The following is a 22120-nucleotide window of genomic DNA, read 5'->3' as shown; positions in this document are numbered from 1 at the left end:
TAAGAAGAACAAATTGTAAGTTATTATCAAAAATTAAGTTATTATCAAAAAGTATAATTCGTTATAAAACTTCACATTCTACTCCACATCAGGAAGACACCATCAAATTCTGCATAATCATTTGGTAATGTGTATGGAACATGTTAAAAATGGTGATACACTTTGATCCAGAAATTCAATTTAACCTAAAGACATAATCATGATTTTGCACAAAGCTTTATATGTTATTCGTAATGCTGAAAAGCTAGACACTACCTAAATGTCCAATAATAATAGTACATTGGGTAAATATATTTTCTTATATTCATCTGATGGAATACTACAAAGCCCCTAAAATTCAAATTTAGGCCAGGCATGGTGGCTCACGACTGTAATCCCAGCACTTTGGGAGGCCGAGGTGAGAGGATCACTTGAGGTCAGGAGTTCGAGACCAGCCTGGCCAACATGAGGAAACTCCATTGCCACTAAAAATATAAAAATTAGCTGGGTATGGTGGCAGGCACCTGTAATCCCGCTACTCAGAAGGCTGAGGCAGGAGAAGCGCTTGAACCCAGGAGGCAGAGGTTGCAGTGAACTGAGATTGTGCCACTGCACTCCAGCCTGGGCAACAGAGTGAGACTCCATCTTAACAACAACAACAAAAAATTCAAGTTTAAAAAAGTTAAGGAAAAAGAAACATGCTCATGATAGGGTGGAAAAAAAAATCCACAAATGTAATACAGAAGTGTATTTTTGGGTTTAAAAATATAATGCATTTTCTAAGTATAGAACACAGACTGAAAGGAAAATATCAAATTATTAACTCTGGGTTTATGAAACATTTTAATTTTCTTTTTTACAGTTTTCTCTAGTTTCCAGCTTTCTCTAATGCACCTGTATAACTTATATAATAAAAAATGAATTAAGTTTTTAATTTTTAAAAATTCCTCAAAAGGCACATATTTGAGAAAATTTTAAACTTTTTTCCCCTAGAAGCCACTGCAAAATACCAGAACAAAATTAAGTATGGCATACAAAACATAAAACTGGTCAATGTCCAAAACTCAGTTTCTGAGCATGAAATCATGTAACTAAAATTGAACTTTTGATAATCTTACAATTTTTTACTTACAGATTCAATAAGTTCTAGAGTCTCTGCAAATTCTGGGATGGTCTGCAAAGAGGACAACACAGCGTTGGCCTCCACGGCCAGGAACTTTGTGGGTGAATTCTGCTGAGCAGACACAGGCTGATTTTCATCCATACTGTAAAACTCACTAGTGTGCTCGTCAAGGCTATTTAGAGTATTAGACATGTTATCATCCATGAGGAAACTACCAGACCAGCTAGAAAAACTTCCAGGCTGCTAAAAGTACAAAAGAAATTTTAATATTATTTGTCATTCTCAATGTAGGCATAAATTCAGATTTCAACACATTTCAATTAGGCTAAAAATATAGTAGCAAATATTTTGTCTTTCCTCAAATGGGTATACTTCTTTTCATTAAACGACATGCTTTGACTATGTTTTTTTCTAATTAAAATTTTTAATCTATACAATCATGATTAGATAAAACAAGCATTGACATACAACATAAAGTCCAAACTCTTAGAATTTGGCTACTCCCTTCCTTCCAAACTTAATTTCTCAACACTTCTACTCAAGAGCTATATATTTAAATCTTACCAGGTATATCTATTTATTCCTGGTAGTTATCAGGAATACCCAACTATAGCACTTGCAATTCTCCCAATGAATTATACTATTTTGACCTTGAGTGCCTTTGCACATATTGCTGCTCCCTTTATCTATTAATAAAATGTTCTGTAACCTACTGACCAGGGAAGCTATTCTTTTTTTTTTCCTGAGGTGGGAGTTTTCACTCAGTTGTCCAGGCTGGGGTACAGTGGTGCGATCTCAGCTCACTGCAACCTCCACCTCCTGGGTTCAAGCAATTCTCCTGCCTCAGCCTCCTGGGTAGCTGGGATTACAGGCACCCACCACCACACTCAGCTAATTTTTTGTATTTTTAGTAGAGACGGGATCTCACCATGTTGGCCAGGCTGGTCTCAAACTCCTGACCTCAGGTGACCTGCCCACCTTGGCCTCCCAAAGGGAAGCTATTCTTACCACACAGTTCAAATACCGGAAAGTACTTCATCTGATTGTACACTTTTATCTACTTCATTTATAATAATGTTCTAATTCATTTATCTTGCTAACATATAATCATTGTCCTTCAAGGCTGAGTTCAATTAGGACTTCTTCCAGGAACTTCTTCCACCTTTCCCTGGTGACAACAATCTAAATCAAGCACCTCTCCTATATGTTACCATAAACTTTGTGACTCACAAATTGTCAAAAGTCAAAGAGAGAATTCTAAAAATAGCACGAGAGACCATGTACGGTGGCTCATGCCTATAGTCCCAGCACTTTGGGAGGTCAAGGCAGGCAGATTGCTTGAGCCCAGGAGTTTGAGAACAGTTTGGCCAACATAACGAAACTCCATTTCTACAAAAAATACAAAAATTAGCTGGGCATGGTAGCACGCGCCTGTAGTCCCAGAACTCAAAAGGCTGAGGTGAGGGCATCACTTGAACCCAAGAAGTCAAGGCTGCAGCAAACTGTGATCACACCACCGCACTCCAGCCTGGGTGAGAGTGAGACCCTTATCAAAAGAAAATTAAAAATAAAAATTGCAAAGTAAAAGTATTACATCACACATAAGGAAATCCTTATTAGATAACAGCAGATTTATCTGAAAAAACCTTACAGGCCAGAAGAGAATGAAATGATATATTTGAGAAGTACTGAAAAAAAAAAAAAAAAAAAACAATGCCTGCCAAGAATACCCAGCAAAGCTATCCTTCAGAAATGAGGGAGAAATAAAAGTCTTTCCCAGACTTTTTCTTTTTAAATGGTGGCAATTCATCACCACTAGATCAGCCTTACAAGAAATGCTCAAAAAAGTCCTGTATCTGAAAGCAAAAAGATAACAAACACTATTATGAAAATATGTAAACGAATAAAATTCACTAGTAGAGCAGGTACACAAAGGAGAAAGATAAAATAATCAAACCGCTGTACTACAGAAAATCACCAAACTGCAACAATAAACATTAAGGGAGGAAGAAAGAAACAAAGAATATACAAAACCAGAAAATAATTAACAAAATGAAAAGAGTTAAGTCTTCACATATCAGTAATAACCTTGAATGTAAACAGATTAAATTCCACACTTAAAAGACATAGACTAGCTGAATGGATTAAAAAACACATGACCCAACTATATGCTGCCTATAAAAACTCATGTCACCTATAAAGACACATATGGACCGAATGTAAAAGGATGGAAAAAGATATTCTATGCAAACAGAAACTAAAAGCAAGCAGGAATAGCTATACTCATTATCAGATAAATCATAATTTAAGTTAAAAACTATAAAAAGAAACTGGGCATGGTAGCACATGCCTGCAACCACAGCACTTTGGGAGGCCAAGTCGGGCTCAGGAGTTCGAAATCAGCCTCGGCAACATAGCAAAACCCCATCTCCACAAAAGTAAATAAATAAATAAAAATAATAATTAGCTGGACATGGCAGCACACGCCTGTGGTCCCCACTACTTAGGTGGCTGAGGTGGGAGGATCACCTTAGCCTGGGAAGTTGAGGTTGCAGTGAGCCGAGATCACAGCACTGTATTTCAGCCTGGGGGACGGAGTGAAACCCTGCCTCAAAAAAACAAAACAAAACAAACAAAAAAGAACACCCTATAAAAAAAGACAAAGAAGGTCAATATATAATGATAAAGAGATCAATTCAGCAAGAGAATATAATTGCAAATATATATACACCAATATCAGAGCGCCTAGCTACATCAAGCAAATATTATTTGATCTAAAAGGAGTAATAGACTCCAATACAAAATAGTTGGAGCCTTCAACACCCCACTCTCAGCAATGAAAGATCATCTAGACAGAAAAATCAACAAAGAAACAAACATTGGCTTTAAATTGAACATTTATCCCGAATGAACCTAACAGCCATCTACAGAGTATTTCATGCAATATCTGCTGAATATACATTCTTTTCATCAGCACATTCTCCAGGACAGACCACACATTAGGCCACAAAATAAGTCTGAACAAATTTAAAAGAATTAAAGTCATATCAAGTGTCTTTTTTGACCACAGTGAAATAAAACTAGAAATCAATAACAAAAGGAACTTTTGAAATTGTAAACAGAAATTAAACAACATGCTCCTGAACAACCAATAGGTCAATGAAGAAACTAAGAAGGAAACCAAAACATTTCTGGAAACAAATGAAAGTAGAAACACAACATACCAACACCTACGGGATATAGCAAAAGCAGTATCAAAAGGGAAGTTTGTAGCAATAAATGCATACATCAAAAAAGTAAAAACATTTCAAATAAACAATGTAGCTGGAAAAATAAGAACAAACCAAACCCAAAGCTAGTAGAGGAAAATCAAAAGCAGAAATAAACAAAATTGAGACAAACAAATACTATGAAAGGAGAAGTTGGCTTTTTAAAGAAATAAACAAAATTGACAAACTGCTGGCCAGACTAACCAAGAAAAAAAAAGACCCAAATAAATAAAATCAAAAACAAAAAAGGAGACACTACAACTGATACCACAGGCATACAAACGATCATTAGAGGCTATTATGAATAACTGTGCATCCAATTAGAAAACTTAGCAGAAATGGATAAACTTCTGGACAGATATAACCTATCAAGATTGAACCAAGCAGAAACAGAAAACCTGAACAGACCAATTACAAGTAGCAAGATTGAATCTATAATAAAACGTCTCCTGTAAAAGTAAAGCCCAGGACCCAATTCATTGCAGAATTCTATCAAACATACAAAGAAGAACTATCAATTCTTTTCAAATTCTCTCAGAAAACTGAAGAGTAAGGAACGTTTCTAAACTCATTCTACAAGGTCAGCATTACCCTGATACCAAAACCAAATAAAAAAACTGTAAGCCAATATCCCTGATGAACATAGATGCAAAAAGACATTCACCAAGATCAGACAGAATTTATCCCAGGGATGTAAGGATGATTCAACCTACATAAATCAATAAATAAAATCAAATATCAATAGAATAAAGATTATCTTAATAGACATGAAAAATCATTTGATAAAATTCAACACCCCTTCATGATAAAAACTCTCGACAAGTTAACTATAGAAAAAACATACCTCAACACAATAAAGGCCATATATGACAAAACCACAGCCAACATCATACTGAACAAGGAAAAGCTGAAAGCTTTTTCTCTAAGATCTCAAATGAGACAAGGATGCCCATTTTTACCACTTTTATTCAACTCAGTACTGGAAGTCCTAGCCAAAGCAATTAGGCAAGAGAAAAAAAAAAAAGGCATCCAAAATGGAAAAAAGGAAGTCAAGCTGTCCCCATTTGCAGACAACATGAACTTACATACAGAACACCCTATAACAACCTTACATAAAGTTCCTCAAAAAAAACTCTTAGAACTGATAAACAAATTGGGTAATGTTGCAGGATAAAACATCAACACACAAAAAATCAGTTGTATTTTGGCTGGGCATGGTGGTTCACACCTGTAATACCAGCACTTTGGAAGGACAAGGCAGGAGGATCATTTGAGGTCAGGAGTTCAAGACCAGCCTGGGCAACATAGCAAGACCCCCATCTCTAAAACTAAAAAATAAATCAGTATTGTTTCTATACACCAACAACAAACTAGCACAAAAAGAAATCAAGAAAGCAGTGCCATTTACAATAGCTACAAAAAATAATAATAATACGTAGGATAAATTAAACCAAGAAGGTAAAAGATTTCTGCAAGAAAAACTACGAAACACTGATAAAAGAAATTTAAGAGGACATGAAAAAATACAAAGATCTCCCATATTCAAGAATTAGAATAATAAATATTGTGAAAATGACCATATTACCAAAAGTAATCTACAGTTCAGTGCAATCTTTATTAAAATACCAATGACATTCTTCCCCAAAGTAGCAAAAACAATGCTAAAATTCATTTTAAAAACTACAAATAGTTAAAGTAATCCTGAGCAAAAAAAACAAACAAGCAAAAACAAAAACAAAGCTGGAGGCATCACACTAACAGGCTTCCAAATATTCTATATAGAGCTGTAGTAACCAAAACAGCATGGCACTGGGACAGAATACAGAACCCAGAAATAAATACACGCATTTACAGCCTTTCAACAAAGGCACCAAGAACACTCATTGAAGAAGAGACAGTCTCTTCAATAAATAATGCTGGGAAAACTGGATATCCATATGCAGAAAAATGAAACTAGCTCCCTCTCTCTCACCATATTAAAAAAAAAAAAAAAAAAAAAAAAAACCTCTTTTTTTGTGAAAGAAGAAAATCAATTCAAAATGGATGAAAGACTTAAATGTAAGACCTAAAGTATAAAACCACTAGAAGAAAACATAAAGGCTGGGCGCAGTGGCTCATGCCTGTAATCCCAGCACTTTGGGAGGCCAAGGCAGGCATATTACTTGAGGTCAGGAGTTCGAGACCAACCTGGCCAACGTGGTGAAACTTCATCTCTCCTAACAATACCAAAAAATTAGCTGGGCGTGGTGGCAGGCGCCTTTAATCCCAGCTACTCAAGAGGCTGAGGCAGGAGAACTGCTTGAACCCGGAAGGTGGAGGTTGCAGTGAGCCGAGATCACGTCACTGCCACTGCACTCTGGCCTGGGTGACAAGAATGAGGCTTCATCTCAAAAAAAGAAAGAAAACATAGGAGAAATGTTTTAGGATATTGTTTGGGCAAAGATTTTATGGGGAAGATCTCAAAAACACAGGCAGTAAAAGCAAAAATAGACAAATGGGATTATATTAGGGCTAAATAGCAGCTAAAAAGCTTCTGCACAGCAAAGGAGTCAATCAACAGAGTGGAGAGAGAAACGATGTGCAGGATGGGAGAAAATATTTGCAAACTATTAACCAACAAGGGATTAATATCTAGACTATACAAGAAACTCAACAGCAAAAAATACTAAAAATAATCTGGTTTGGGTTTGGTTTTTTGGTTTTTTTGTTTTTGTTTTTGTTTTTTGAGACAAGGACTGGCTCTTCTGCTCAGGCCGCACTGCAGTGGTACCATCCCAGCTCACGGCAACCTCCCCACCTCCCAGGCTCAAGCCATCCTCCCACCTCAGCATTCTGAGTAGCTGGGACTACAGGCGCTCACCACCACGCCTGGCTAAGTTTTATATTTTTTGTAGAGATGGGGTTTCACCATGTTGCCCAGGCTGGTCTCGAACTCGTGATTTCAAGCAATCTACCCACCTTAGCCTATCAAAGTGTTGGAATTACAGGCATGAGACAAGGTGCCCAGCCAATAATCTGACTTAAAAAAGGCAAATGAGCTAAACCAATATTTATCAAAAGAAAACAAACAAATGGACAATGGGTATATTTAAAAATGCTCAATATCACTAGTCATCAGGGAAATGCAAATCAAAACCACGACGAGATATCGTCTTACCTTTGTCAGAACGACTATTATCAAAAAGAAAAAAAATAACAGATGCTGGCAAAGATGTGGAGAAAGGGGAACTCTACTGTTGGAAGGAATATAAATTAGTACAGCCATTATGAAAAACACTATGGAGGCTCTTCAAAAAACTAAAAATAGACTATGATATGATCCAGTAATCCCACTATTGGGTATGTATCCAAAGGAAAGAAAATCATATATGTACTCCCATGTTCATTATGGCACTATTCACAGATATGGATTCAACCTAATGCCTATCAACAGAAGAAGAAAGAAAGAAAATGTGCTGTGTCTGTATATTTATACACACACACACACACAACCACATAATACTATTTAGCCATAAAAAAACCATGAAATTCTATCATTTGTGGCAACACAAATTAACTTGGAGGACATTATGTTAAATGAAATAAGCCAGGCAGAGAAAGATAAACACTGCAGGTTCTCACTTACATGTGGAAGCTAAAAAAGTATAGCTCATAGAAGCATAGAGAAAAATAGTGGCTACTAGAGGAGAAGAAGGGGAGCCAAGGAAGGGGAGGGGAGAAGGGAGAGTAGCCAAAAGTTGGTTAATGGATATATAAGTACAACTAGAGAGGAAGAGTAAGTTCCAGTGTTCTATAGCACTATAGGATAACTATAATTAACAGCAACTTATTATATATTTTTAAATAGCTATAAAAGCAGGGTTTAAATGTTCCCAACACAAAGAAATGATAAATGTTTGAGGTGATGGATGTGCTAATTACCATGACTTGACCAAGACACATTGCATACGTGTATCAAAATAGTACACTGTACACCCAGTAAATATGTACAATTACTATGTATCCATTAAAAATAATAATAAAAGCAAAAAAACCCCTTGTGTCTTATTTTATCATATACTATCCTGTTTCTTGTCTACATTCCCATTGCAGAGTAAAACCTGAAGTCAGAGACTATGTCACTTTTCTTTATCTCTTCAGAAATGTACACTAGGCAATTTATCTTGCAAGCCTAGTTTTCTAGTGTTTTATAATAAAAAATAAGAAAAGAGGCCTTGAAGAGTTATGAATGAGAAACAACATGTGAAGTGTGTAGCACTGTTCAACAGAACTTTCTGAGATGATGAAAATGTTCTGTATTTCCAGCTGCTCAATAGGAGCCACTACCCATATAAGCAACTGATACGTGGCTAGTGCAACTAAAAAACTGAATTTTAAATTTTATTTAAAATTAAATGTGGCTAGTAACTACCATATGGTAGAGAGCACATTGAAAGTCTATAGGAAGCACTGAATAATGGTAACTAATACTACTAAAAATAAAAATTTTCAGAATGTTCTAGAGATTCACAACAAAATGTTACATTTCAACTTAAATAAGGTAATAAAACACTGTTGCAAAGCAAATTCGACCTGTTTTAAAAATAAAAGAAATTAATCTTATTTCATTATTTCCTATTTCATTAGCATAGCCACTTTCTGACTTGACAATCACTTTCAGGAGACAGCATGGTTCTCCTGTCATGCTGGAGGGAACATGTGGTTCCCTCCAAACCACACACCTTTCAGTTAGTATGCAGGTGAGAAAAAGATCCAACACACAAAGAGGGCGATAACTGGACCCAGTGAAAAAACCATAGGTTACAATCAGACAGACCTAAATGTGAATCTCTTTTTCTTTTTTTTTTTCTTTTTTTTTGAGACAGGGTCTCGCTCTGTCGTCCAGGCTGGAATGCCCTGGCCCAATCTCAGCTCACTGCAAACTCCACCTCCCAGGCTCGAGTGATCCTCCCACCTCAGCTTCCCGAGTAGCTTGGGACTACAGGAGCGCACCACCACGCCTGGTTTTTGTATTTTTTGCAGAGACGGGGTTTTGCCATGTTGACCAGCCTGGTCTCCAACTCCTGGCCTCAAGTGATCTGCCCGCCTCAGCCTCCGAAAGTGTTGGGATTACAGGTGTGAGTCACCATATTCAGTCTTAAATGTGAACTCTCTAATGAAATTCTACCCTCTTAACAGTGTTAACACCAGGATTACCAAGCATACATATAAAACATTCACAAGAGTAGAGCACAATTGATACTCAGTAAAATGGCAGTCAATATTATCATATAACTGTTTAGAAAAAAAACCGTTAGGCAGGGCATGGTGGCTCATGCCTGTAATCCCAATACTTTGGGAGGCTGAGGCAGGTGGATCATGAGGTCAGGAAATCAAGACCATCCTGGCCAACATGATGAAACCCCGTTTCTACTAATAATACAAAAATTAGCTGGGTGTGGTGGCACATGCCTGTAATGTCAGCTACTCAGGAGGCTGAGGCAGGAGAATCGCTTGCACCAGGGAGTTGGAGGTTGCAGCGAGCGACAGTGCAAGACTCCATCTCAAAAAGAAAGAAAAAAAATGCTTTATATGTGTATGGAGTCTATTCTACTGGCTGCAGCAACTTCCCTCTAGAATTCAGAATATGCTTATTCAACCAAATCTTTATGAGAATAGATTTTAGATAGTGAGTTCTAAAAAGAAAATAACTTTCTTTCTTCCTTTTTAATGCAAAATATTCATTCTTTTACTTATATTTTTCCTGTTAAATTAAAAAACGGTAAGATTCTATTTAAAAAATCCAAAATGGTTTAAACATGATATAATCATCTACAAATGTTGATTCTCTCACCATAATTCTTTGTGGCTTTTTTTTTTTTTTTTTTTTTTTTTTTGAGACAGGGTCTTGCTCTGTCACCCAGGCTGAAGTACAGTGGTATGATCATAGCTCACTGCGGCCTCAAACCCCTGGGCTTAAGCAATCTTCCTCCCTCAGCCTTTTGAGTAGCTGGGACTACAGGCACATGCCACCATGCCTGGTTAATTAATTAATTTATTTATTTTTAAGATGGGGTCTTGCTCTGTTGCCCAGGTTGGAGTGCAGGGGTGTGATAACTGCTGACTGCAGCCTCGACCTCTCAGGCTCAAGAGATCCTTCTGCCTCAGCCTCCTGAGTAGCTGGAACCACAGGCATGTGTCACTACGCCTATCCAATTCTTTTTAAATTTTTTGTAGAGGTGGGATCTCACCTGCCAAGGCTGGTCTCAAACTCCTGGGCTTAAGTGACCCTCCCACCTCAGCTTCTCAAAGTCCTGAGATTACAGGCATAAGCCACCAAGCCCAGCCTATTTGTAGCTTCCTAACAAAAACAAATTAACTTTAAGGTAAGTATATGTCAGGTCTTCCTAGTTGCTCATGGTTTTTGCAGTTTCAAAACAGAAACTGCAACATAGGGAAATCCTATCTCTACAAAAAGTATATTTTTAATTAGCCAAGTGTGGTGGCACACACCTGTGGTCTTAGCTACCCAGGAAGCTGAGGTGGGAGGACTGCTTAAACCCAGGAGGCTGAGGCTGCAGTGAGCCATGATCGTACCACTGCACTCCAGCCTGGGCAACAGACCAAGACCCTGACTCAAAAACCAAAAAACAGAAATTGCTTTTCTTATAATACATATCTTGCCTATTATAATCAATAAATATCATTTTTATTAATATCCTCTTAAGTAGTATAAAGACATCACCAGTTGCCTCATAATACTATTTCAAGATTTCAGGTTATCTTTGTAGTAATTTTGCCTGAGTTCCCAGTCACTCTCAGTATTCTGTCCTCTCATTTAGTCCCAAACAAAAAACAAAGAAACCCTTTTCTAAATGTAAAAAGGGGCGAGGAATGGTGGCTCAAGTCTGTAATCCCAGTACTTTGGGAGGCCAAGGTGGGCAAATCACTTGAGGTTAGGTGTTCAAGACTAGGGTGAAACGCCATCTCTACTAAAAAAATTTTAAAAATTAGCTGGGCATGTTGTTACATGCCTGTGATCCCAGCTACTCGGGAGGCTGAGGCAGGAGAATCACTTGAACCCAGGAGCCTCCTGGGTAGTTAGGACCACAGTTGTGCACCACCACACTTAGCTAATTTAAAAAAAAAAAAAAAAAAAAACTTTTTGTAGAGCCAAGATTGCGCCACTGCACTCCAGCTTGAATGAGAGACTCTGTCTAAAAAAAAATAAAAATATAAGGCTCAAGGCATTATTTTAAATTTTTAAAAATGTTATTTAAAGGAAGGGTAGGGTGAAGGGAGGGATAGGGAAATATGCGTTAAAGAATACAAAATCACAGCTAGATAGAAGGAACAAGTTCTAGTGTTCTATATCACTGTAGGATGACTATAGTTAACAATATTAAATAGTTTCAAATAGTTAGAAGGGGAGATATTGAATGTTCCCAAGACAGAGAAATTATAAGTATGTGAGATGATGGATATGCTAATTAACATGATCTGGTCAATATACATCACATGTATGGAAACATCACTAGGTACCCCATGAAAATGTACAATTATTTCCCAATTTAAAAATTTTAATTTAAAAACCTAAAAAAAAGTCATTTAAGTATAAACTTGTATCTTTCTTTTAACCAATCTAGCATAACCTGCTTAATTCTACTAGGATAATTACCTTTGATCCTAATTTAACACTCCTAGTCTCATCAACCAAATCTTACAATAGTTTTCACATGGGGTAACCAACGCCCAACATCTATATAAAATTTTTTCTTTTACAAGAATTGTTTAGAGAGCATAAAATCTAAATGTTCCTTTTCCCATATATTTTTAGTGTTATTACTTTCTTTAATTTACTGAGCTCATATTCTAAATCTAGTAAATAGGAAAAAATTTTAAAGAGAATAAAAGTAATTTTGGAGCTTATAAATCCCTCTACATCTATTCGATTCTTTATTTTAAAAAGAATTAAACCCATCATTACATGGAATGTCTAAAATAACGCCAAAGCCTAATCTAAACACACATAATTTTTACAAATATATATGTGTGTGTATATATAGAGAGTTTACTTTACACCTGCTTTGCATTTATGACTCAAGAAGTATCCTAACACAGAACACTGTAAATTATGCTCAAAGAAATGTATATCAAAATCAGGCAACCTTGGGCCAGGCACAGCGGCTCACACCTATAATCCCAGCACTTTGGGAGGCCAAGGCAGGAGAATCACTTGAGCCCAGGAGTTTGAGACCAGCCTGAGCAGCACGGTGAAACCCTGTCTCTACAAAAATAAAAAATAAAAAAAAATTTGTCAGGCATGGTGGCAGGCACCTGTAGTCCCAGCTACTTGAGAGGCTGAGGTGGGGCATCATTTGAGCCAAGGTCAAGGCTTCAGTGATCAGTGATTACACCACTGCATTTCTGCCTGGGTGACAGAGCAAGATCCTGTCTCAAAAAGAAAAGGAAAAAATCAGGCAACCTGAAAGTTGCAAATGAAAAAAATAACAAAACCATTTTTACTCCATATTAAAATCTGCAGTCATACTGAGTATGCTTTCTAGCTGATAAAAATGACAAAAAGCATATATGAAAGATTCTAACAATACAAATAACACTTAAGCTTATTTCTTACTGATGGAATTCGCTTTCTTCTAACTTCATTCTCAGCTGACATAAGCAGCAACTCAAGTTCCTTTATTTTCTTTTCCTTATCAGGATCTTCATCAATGAAGGGTTGCTAAAATAAGTTAAATAAAAGAGAAAACAGGCTACTTACATAATTGCTTTATTATTAGTGTTCTCATGTTTATTTTCTTCTATGCAACATGAAATATATTTTTTCTAATAAAGCTTAATGCTACTAAATACTAAATATTCATTATTACAATCCCTCTGGTATCTAAAGAGCTGCTGGTAAATATTTTCAACTTAACAGATTTGGGAAAATTTTAATGCCTTAAAAAAATGTTGCATCATCTATATCAGCTGAAATGTATGTTTGGAATATTTTAGATTTTTAAATCTTAATACATACATTCTATACAATTTAGCAAAAATATGTCCATTCACAACTTGAATGCTTTACCTTGAAAGAATGAAAGGACTACCATACTGGTATTGTTAATCATCTTATACTTGTACGGTTTATATTTCTTAAACCCCACTTACACACTTTCTTCTTTAAGGTTAGAGTACTCCAAGTAGGACAGATCGTATTATTTTTATACTAGTTTAATAAATGAGGAAATAGATACTATTAGGCTTTTTAAAATGTGACTGAACACATTTCCTTTGGTTTTTGTTGTAAATAAAAGTTACCTGAATAAAGGCAGAAGTAGGCTGAACATGTTCTATACAATTGCCTTCAGGTGACACATACTGATACCCAGGTATCTAAAAAGTAATTAATGCATTTTATCACACATATAATGATATATAAATGTTTAAAATCTAAAGCAAATGACAAAAACTTTTGAAATAGTATCAACATAAAAAACTTAGAAAGTACCTGTATTAATTTTGAAATTTTATACCTATAATACTTTCTTATCTATTAAATAATAACTACAGCTCCAATCCTAGAACCTATGGATTAAAAGTTATAACACTTAGAAAAGACTTTTTTCCCCAGATGAAATATGAGAATTACTTAGCCTAGATTTATCAGCCAGTTTATTAAATCTGACATTCCCCATATATATTTAAACGTCTACTATTAGAAGGGTTGCTCTATCTCCTAGAGAAAACAAAGTAATTGTGTTCCTATGTGTCCATATGAATGAAGCACTCACAAGGACAGAGACTGAAGCAAGTTTTCAATGTTCATATCTCCTACTTTTATCACCACTCCATACGAAAGGCTTCTCCTATTACTTGTCTTAGAAAAACAATCAGAATCACTCATATACTCTTTTTTTTTTTTTTTTTTTTTTTTTTTTTGAGACGGAGTCTCACGCTGTTGCCCAGGCTGGAGTGCAGTGGCGCGATCTCGGCTCACTGCAAGCTCCACCTCCCGGGTTCCCGCCATTCTCCTGCCTCAGCCTCCTGAGTAGCAGGGACTACAGGCACCCGCCACCGCGCCCGGCTAATTTTTTGTATTTTTAGTAGAGACGGGGTTTCACTGTGGTCTCGATCTCCTGACCTTGTGATCCGCCCGCCTCGGCCTCCCAAAGTGCTGGGATTACAGGCTTGAGCCACCGCGCCCGGCCAGAATCACTCATATACTTTTAATAGATATACTTATGATAGGCTACGTATCATTCTGCTTCTTTCCTAAAACATCTGTAATAAGAATTTTCAAGATACATATAAATTTAGTAAGCAGTAGTGGGAAGACATATGAGAGAAGGTGTTTTTAAAAGCCTTAAAATTAGGGCTGGGTGCAGTGGCCCAACCCTGTAATTCCAGCACTTTGGGAGGCTGAGGAAGTATGGTTGCTTGAGCCCAGGAATCCAAGACCAGCCTGGGCAACATGGCAAGACCCTGTCTTTACAAAAAATTAAAAAATTAGCTGGGTGTCGTGGAACATGCCTATAGTCCCAGCTACTCAGGAGGCTGAAGCAGGAGGATCACATGAGCTCAGGTGGTTGAGGCTGCAGTGAGCTGTGTGCGTACCACTGCACTCCAGTGTGGCAACAGAAAGAGACTCTGTCTCAAAAAAAAAAAAAAAAAGGCTTAAAATTTAAAAATATAAATATGAAATTGTCTGCTTTCCATAATGATCTACCTAAATCACTATATAATGCAGAATTATTATGTATAACTTCTAACATAGAACTTAACGTTTAGAATATTCGATTAGTACCACTTATCGCTCAGCTTGCTAACTCCAACGAATTAAAAACTTATCTTTCCCAAACTTTTCATGAAAATCTGTGACAGTATTTTAAACCCATCTATTTTTTTTATCAAGTCACACATATATAAAATTATCTTATTAGTTTCAATTAATTGAATAATGAATATATCTAAATTAAAAAGGAAACAATTCTTGTAGTACAAGAAATATCCTCATCTTTCCAACATATTTAGATTAAGACTGTTAAATACTCTGTTGGCCCCATGTATTATCTTTCTACAAGTTAAAAAAATAAATTTAAATGATAACCTTTCTAAGACAGAAGCAGAATGTTTCAGTTTATGCTGCTGAAATCTAGACTCTAAAAAAAAATGTAAAGAAACATAATAAAAACCTTAAGGTATTGAGTCTCAGCAGATATACTGTCTTCACTTGTTTTCCTATTGTTAATGAAAATGTCATTACTCTAAGTGGTTCTTTTAAAATGATGCTTAAAAAACTTAATGTCCACAAAATGTCAAAAATCAAATCTCAGGCATAAAAAGCACAGATTTTTAATATCTCGCCCAATTTTATCTTTTGGTAGACAACCACTAAGTCCTGACTTAATCTTTACAATTTAGGTGACAAGAACCAAGAATTGCGCATTGTGAAAAATGGCATAACAGGTAGACAAGGAAATGTAAAACAAATCCCATGAAGACTCCTACACTAATTTCTTCCAAGTAGAAAAATGCACTGTAAGGGACAACATAGAGCTTGCCCCATTTTGAGCTCATGTAATATCTACTTTAATGAATCATCTAAACAAAGACTAAAATTACCCAAGTGATTAGTTATTAGGGGGAAAAGCAAAGCTGAATGTCAGCAAAGGCCAATTAATTACCACACCCCACAAAACAATTACTTAAGTTATTTTTTGCTACTTTCTCCTTTAAGCCATTTTATATATACCTACCTCTTAGAGATAAGCAATACTATAATTACACCAAAATTTTTTAAATGGAAAGTACAGTAGAATGTTAAAGCACAGATGACCATTAGCTTTGAATCATAAATGAAGATTCAAAGAATTAGAGTATTAGGAAATGTACATAGTTTCTTAATGTAAAAATTACATATAAAAGGAAACATTTTAATAAATCTGTTCTCAAAATACTTATAAATCAAAGTTACACATTTTTTTCAATTTCTCTATTTACCCCTTAATATGCATTGTACTTGTCCTATTAAGAAACAAAACACCTTCTCATATGGCAACTTAAGAAATTTTTTAAAATAATAAAGGTATTAAAAGTATGTGCCTGAACAGGTATGTAAAACTGATTCTGGGTTTGCATATGATCCATAGCTGCACAAGGTTTGTGTTGAAGTTTAGATGAAGATCGTTCTGATTTTATTCCATCTTGTAAATAGCCCTCCTGTTCCACTTTTCTTCGCATAGTAGAATTCCAATGATTTTTGATAGAATTATCAGTCCTAAGAAAGGAAAGGTACAATTTAAAAAGAAAAAAGGATTCCACAGATTTCAACACTGTGTAACTTGTACAAAGTGCTTAAAACAAATTTTTACACTGATGAAATTAGATACTTTTTTCTTAATTTTTCTTTTGGAGTTTCTACTCAGGAATATAGGTGCTTTTTTTAAATTCAAAAGATAAACTGTATGTGTATATGTCAGGCATAGTTCTAAGCACCAGAAATATTGCAGTGAATAAGGCAAAGTAGGTCACTGCTCTCATGGAGCTTACACTCTCCTTGGAAGTGTGGAAGTGGGAAGGAAGGAGGAATAGAAAAACAAATAAATAAATAAATAATCAGTACAATGCAAATAAAGTAGGACAAGAAAAGTGGGTAATAGAGTAATTTTGGTTTGGTTAGAACAAATCAGCCATACAAGAACAGAAAAAAAAAAAAAAAGAGCATTCCAGATAAAGAGTATAGCAAGAGCCAAGGTCTTAAGCCAGGTACAAACACGATCATGAAAAGCAAATCACAAACTAAAGAATCCCGGTATTCTTTTTCACTTCTTAGAACAAAATATTTATGGTAAGAAAGAATTAATTGGCTCCCTTCTTATCTAAGGTTCCCTTTATAAAAATGTAAATCTTCAACCTATAGCTACTTATAGTGCAAATTTCATCCCTCATAAAATATACACATATAAAGCAGGTTTTCAGTAAATGTTAAGGCACTAAGCTAGGTTCTATGGAAAGTAGGAAGATGTACAAGAGATTAAAAGTATCTAGACCTGGTTTAATAACTTGAATAAAAAATTTAACACTATGCCTTAATATCTTATCTATAAAACAAAGATAGCAATGTTTGCTCTGTATACTTTCCAAGTCTATAAAAATTAAGAATACATGTAAAAGCACGTAATGCTATAACGTACTATACAGATAGAGACTACAGCAACAAAAGACAAATGCATGCCTTCTAAGTTATGAATTTTCACAAGGTTGTTGATCTGCTGTACTAAACACTACTAGAAAACATATGAATCAGTACAATGTAGAGTATACTTAGCACATCACTGCCTCTGAGGAAAATTTTGTATTTTAGCCACATGGATATATATACTAATTCCATGGTTTGGATCATACCATAATTAATTAAGATTGAATTTTCCCCAACACACTTCCATAGCAGTTTACTGCAGCTAGCATATTATTCCCTGGTCTTACACATAGAATGCAATATGAAAGAAATCTTAGATTTAGATTCTGTTCCAACAAAGTTTATACAAAGGGGGTCTCACTTGATTGGCACTGATATGTCAACATGATTTTAGGAGTGTATTAAAGGTTTATATAATCTAAAATCTATCATTTTATTGTACAAATTATTGCCATAAAATAATTCATTAAAAAAGCAATCATACCCTTTACCACAGAATTTAGTACAAATGGTCCCAAAAGGTTGCTTATGTAATATAGTCTACATTTTAATTATAAATTTTAAAAAGTCATAGACGACTTGCAAATGTATTTAATAGTAAGGTAATAAAGGTCATGTTTAAGTACAGAAAAATATATATACATTTATATAAGCACCTTCCTGGAAGTAGTTTAGCAATTTCTGCCCAACGATTTCCCAATCGCTTATGTGCTTCATAGATGATCCTGTCCTCCTCTTCTGTCCAGGAAGATTTCTTTACCTCAGGATTCAGATGATTATGCCATCTTTCTCTACACTGCTTGCCTATTCTTCCTTTTAAATGTTTTGCAATTAAAGACCATCTTTTTGGTCCATATTTCTGAACTAATTCAATAACCTAGGAAACAGAAAAACAAAGTTTAAAAAAGCATTACCTTGAAAGAATTTTAAAACATAATTCAAGAATACCATTTTAAATAAATGCATTAAATCCAAGCCACAACTACAATTTGTAAAAAAAAAAAAAAAAAAATTACTAATAAATACCTCTTTAGCATTTGCCAGCTTCAAAAATTGATTCCAAATGCATCTAAAAATCCAAGGGGCTAATTAAAGACACTTGAAATTAAATTGCTCTCATACACTATTAACTTGAAATAACTGTAAACATGTTGAAACTTGTGCATTTTCTACTCTTACATCTATTTTAAAAAAAAAAAAAAGCTTCAGCACAAAGCCAAAAACAAAACAAAAAAACAATTTGGAAGCAGAAAGATTCTACCAAGTTATTGGGGCTGTCATTTCTTCCTTTCTCAAACTGAAAGGACACAGATTACATATTCTTTTTCCACATTTTACAGTTGTTTTTATTTCACCTAAAATCGCAAGAATAGTTATTCCAGCCCACTTTACCTCACTGCCCTATGTCAAATATCACCTCATAAACATTTTATATTGGTAGACTAACTTTAATATATGTTGATATTTTCACTGTATGTATATCTATTTACTATCTTTAAAAAATAAAATTTAAGGCTTTGGTAAATGTATTTTTAAACAAGATCACACATTTTAAAACTTATGAGTAGCCATCAAGTAAATCAGAGCAGTCTAGGTGAAGTAACTTTAAAGTTTGTTCTGGCTGGGCATGATGGCTCAGCCTCTAATCCCAGCATTTTGAGTGGCCGAAATGGGCAGATTGCTTGAGCCCAGAAGTTCAAGACCAGTCTGGAAAACATAGCGAGATTCCATCTCTATTTATTTAAAAAAATTTTAAAAATAAGAATAACAAATAAAGTTTGTTTTGAGCAGGAGTAAGGATGCTCTAATGCCTCAACTGCATTAGCAACTTTTATGACTTAAAAGGCATTAACTAAAGAACAATTCCTAGTGGAGTGCAGAAAAGCTTCTATTCATCTCCGACTTTATAGCACAAACAATGACCTTGGTTTTTAAATTACAAAACCTTTGGAAACATGCTCTGACATCTATCTAATCCACGGCTCATTATAGGTCAAGAGAAAAAGTTAAGAATGACTTCCGTGCATATCAAGTTATTAGATGTAAAAATAAAATGAAAATCTGTTTTAAAATGTTAATTAGATTTTTGACAAAAAACTGTACCCTAACAGTTATGAAATAGAGCTCAAAACAAGGTAAGTAACCTTACAGCAAGTATTTTTCCTTCTGCAAACCAAACTCTCAGAAAGAAAGGGCTGTATGTTATACTTGGTTTGACTCAATTTTTTAAAAACCCAACAACATTTCAAGACACTTAACATTCAATTCTCATGCAAGTAGCCTCCAGAGAACAAAATCAAAGTGACTTAAATATGTATTTCATATGTCAAAACAACACATTAGGAAGAAAAAAACTAGTCTACCTATATAGTGAATATAAAGAGTATGAACACATTACCCTCTGATCTTCTTCCTTAGTCCAAGGACCCTTTATCAATTCAGGATTTAAAACTTTCTGCCATCGATGCTGGCACTGAAAATCAGAGCGATTCTGAAAAAATTTAGATGATTTTGTTATTAAACAACTGTCTTCCAGAAAGCAAGTCAGCCCGAATTTATGTCTCACATCCTTAGAACAAAGACTTCAAGAATACTGTATTCAACAGCATTCTTTAAACATGTAACATTTATGTTACATGTCTGTGTCCCAATTTTTTTTTTTTTTTTTTTTGAGAGGGAGTCTCACTCTGTCGCCCAGGCTGGAGTGCAGTGGCGCAATCTCAGCTCACTGCAAGCTCCGCCTCCCGGGTTCATGCCATTCTCAGCCTCCCGTGTAGCTGGGACTACAGGCGCCTGCCACCATGCTCGGCTAATTTTTTGTAGTTTTAGGAAAGACAGGTTTTCACTGTGTTAGCCAGGATGGGCTTGATCTCCTGACCTCGTGATCCACCCGCCTCGGCCTCCCAAAGTGCTGGGATTACAGGCGTGAGCCACGGCGCCCGACCTATGTTTTTTCTTAATTACAGTAGTCAACAGGGCTTAGACTACAAATAAAAAACAATTTATTTAAAACTAAAGTGTGTATCTTTACACTACACCTTATAATACAGCAAACAGCAAAGATAAAACACAGATAACCGCCATAAAGAAGTGGATTTAGAGCTGAGGAATAAAAAGCAGTGGACAGAAAACTATACAAAGCTGACATAAGAACTCAAATAGGGCCAGGCACGGTGGCTCATGCCTATAATCCCAGCACTTTGGGAGGCCGAGGCGGGTGGATCACCTGAGGTCTGGAGTTCAAGACCAGCCTGACCAACATGGAGAAACCCTGTCTCTACTAAAAATACAAAATTAGCCGGGTGTGGTGGTGCATGCCTGTCATCCCAGCTACTCAGGAGGCTGAGGCAGGAGAATCGCTTGAGCCTGGGAGGCGGAGGTTGCGGTGAGCCAAGATTGCACCATTGCATTCCAACCTGGGCAACAAGAGCGAAACTCCCGTCTCAAAAAAAAAAAAAAAGAAAAAGAACTCAAATAGCCTATCAGTCTGGATTCACGTAGTTCAGCGGTACCTAACCATACAGTTTTAAAAAAATGTAAAGGCTTTACTATACTACTTCATGGGATCAAAAGGATGTTATAAATTATGACTCCAAGTTATTAAGAAAACATTACACAGTCTATATAGAAGATGCATGTTACATTTCAATTAAATTGGTTAAGTGTTCATACTTAAAAAGAAAATGAATTCACCAGAATAAGAAAACCTATGCAGTATCTGGGTAGAAACATCTCAAACTCCAAAAATTATAAATGAAGCCTTATTTTAGTCAGTTCAGAACCTGGTAACTCCTATATATTACAAGGATAATGACACCGACACCTAACACTTTATTAGTGATTCACAGTTTACAAAATTGTTAGTTCATAAGATTACAGATAATCTAGAAACATATAAAGGGACAGATACAAATGTTTTGTCTACCAATGGCTCTTTTGCCCAATGCACTTAAAATTATTTTTATTCAAACTCAGCTTCATTTATGGCTTCTGTACACCAGTGCTGATCCATTTTAAGGCTGATACTTTCTTCAAAATAATCAGGTTGCTCCTGTATGTCCTTGTAGCATTTCTGTTAATGCTAATGTAAATAACTTTTCTAACCTAGCTTCCATTTATTGAACACCTGGTAAAAATTAAGAATTGTGCCAAACATCCTATATGTTATTTCTAGTTCTATACAACCATACTACAGAAACGAGTATGATTACCTAGATATTATAGATAAGGAAGGTGACAATCAAAGAGGCTAAGTAATTTTTCTACGCTCATAGAGCTGACATTTGAACACAATTCAAACTGACTCCAAAATTGATGCTCTTTCACATTACTTGATCTCAATTTCTGGGTTATGTTGAAAGGCATATGACAATATAGAAAAAACATAGTTAACATGGTTTATGAAACCCAAAGTAGTCAATATTTAAATTCAAATACGTATATTTTCCCTCACTACTCACAGTGTATTGAGGATACAAGTAAGAGTATATGTGAGGGCTGGGCACAGTGGCTCACACCTGTAATCCCAGCACTTTGGGAGGCCGAGGCGGGCAGATCACCTGAGGT

At 35.6% G+C, this 22120-nt stretch overlaps 1 protein-coding gene across 8 annotated transcripts in view; it reads right to left on the bottom strand.

Moving 5' to 3' along the window:
* Positions 1–22120, bottom strand: part of LOC105482182 (MYB proto-oncogene like 1) — a 49114-nt gene that overhangs the window by 14835 nt on the left and 12159 nt on the right. For 6 of the 8 annotated variants that reach the window (XR_011606969.1, XM_011742170.2, XM_011742173.2 and 3 more), the window contains exons 4-9: positions 19953–20045; positions 18211–18431; positions 16459–16633; positions 13675–13749; positions 12989–13093; positions 1112–1345 (exon numbers count right to left, since the gene is read on the bottom strand). Coding sequence is in view for 7 of the 8 variants with exons in the window: in XM_011742170.2 (XP_011740472.1) it covers positions 1112–1345; positions 12989–13093; positions 13675–13749; positions 16459–16633; positions 18211–18431; positions 19953–20045 (903 nt within the window). In the remaining variant the exon portion in view is untranslated. The remainder of the gene's footprint in view (positions 1–1111; positions 1346–12988; positions 13094–13674; positions 13750–16458; positions 16634–18210; positions 18432–19952; positions 20046–22120) is intronic. The other 2 variants (XM_011742171.2, XM_011742177.2) reach the window with 1 other exon arrangement.

This window comes from Macaca nemestrina, chromosome 8, assembly GCF_043159975.1.
Source record: "Macaca nemestrina isolate mMacNem1 chromosome 8, mMacNem.hap1, whole genome shotgun sequence".
Lineage (NCBI taxonomy): Eukaryota > Metazoa > Chordata > Mammalia > Primates > Cercopithecidae > Macaca > Macaca nemestrina.
Note: the sequence above shows the minus strand (reverse complement) of the source record. Positions and strands in the feature narration are given on the sequence as shown.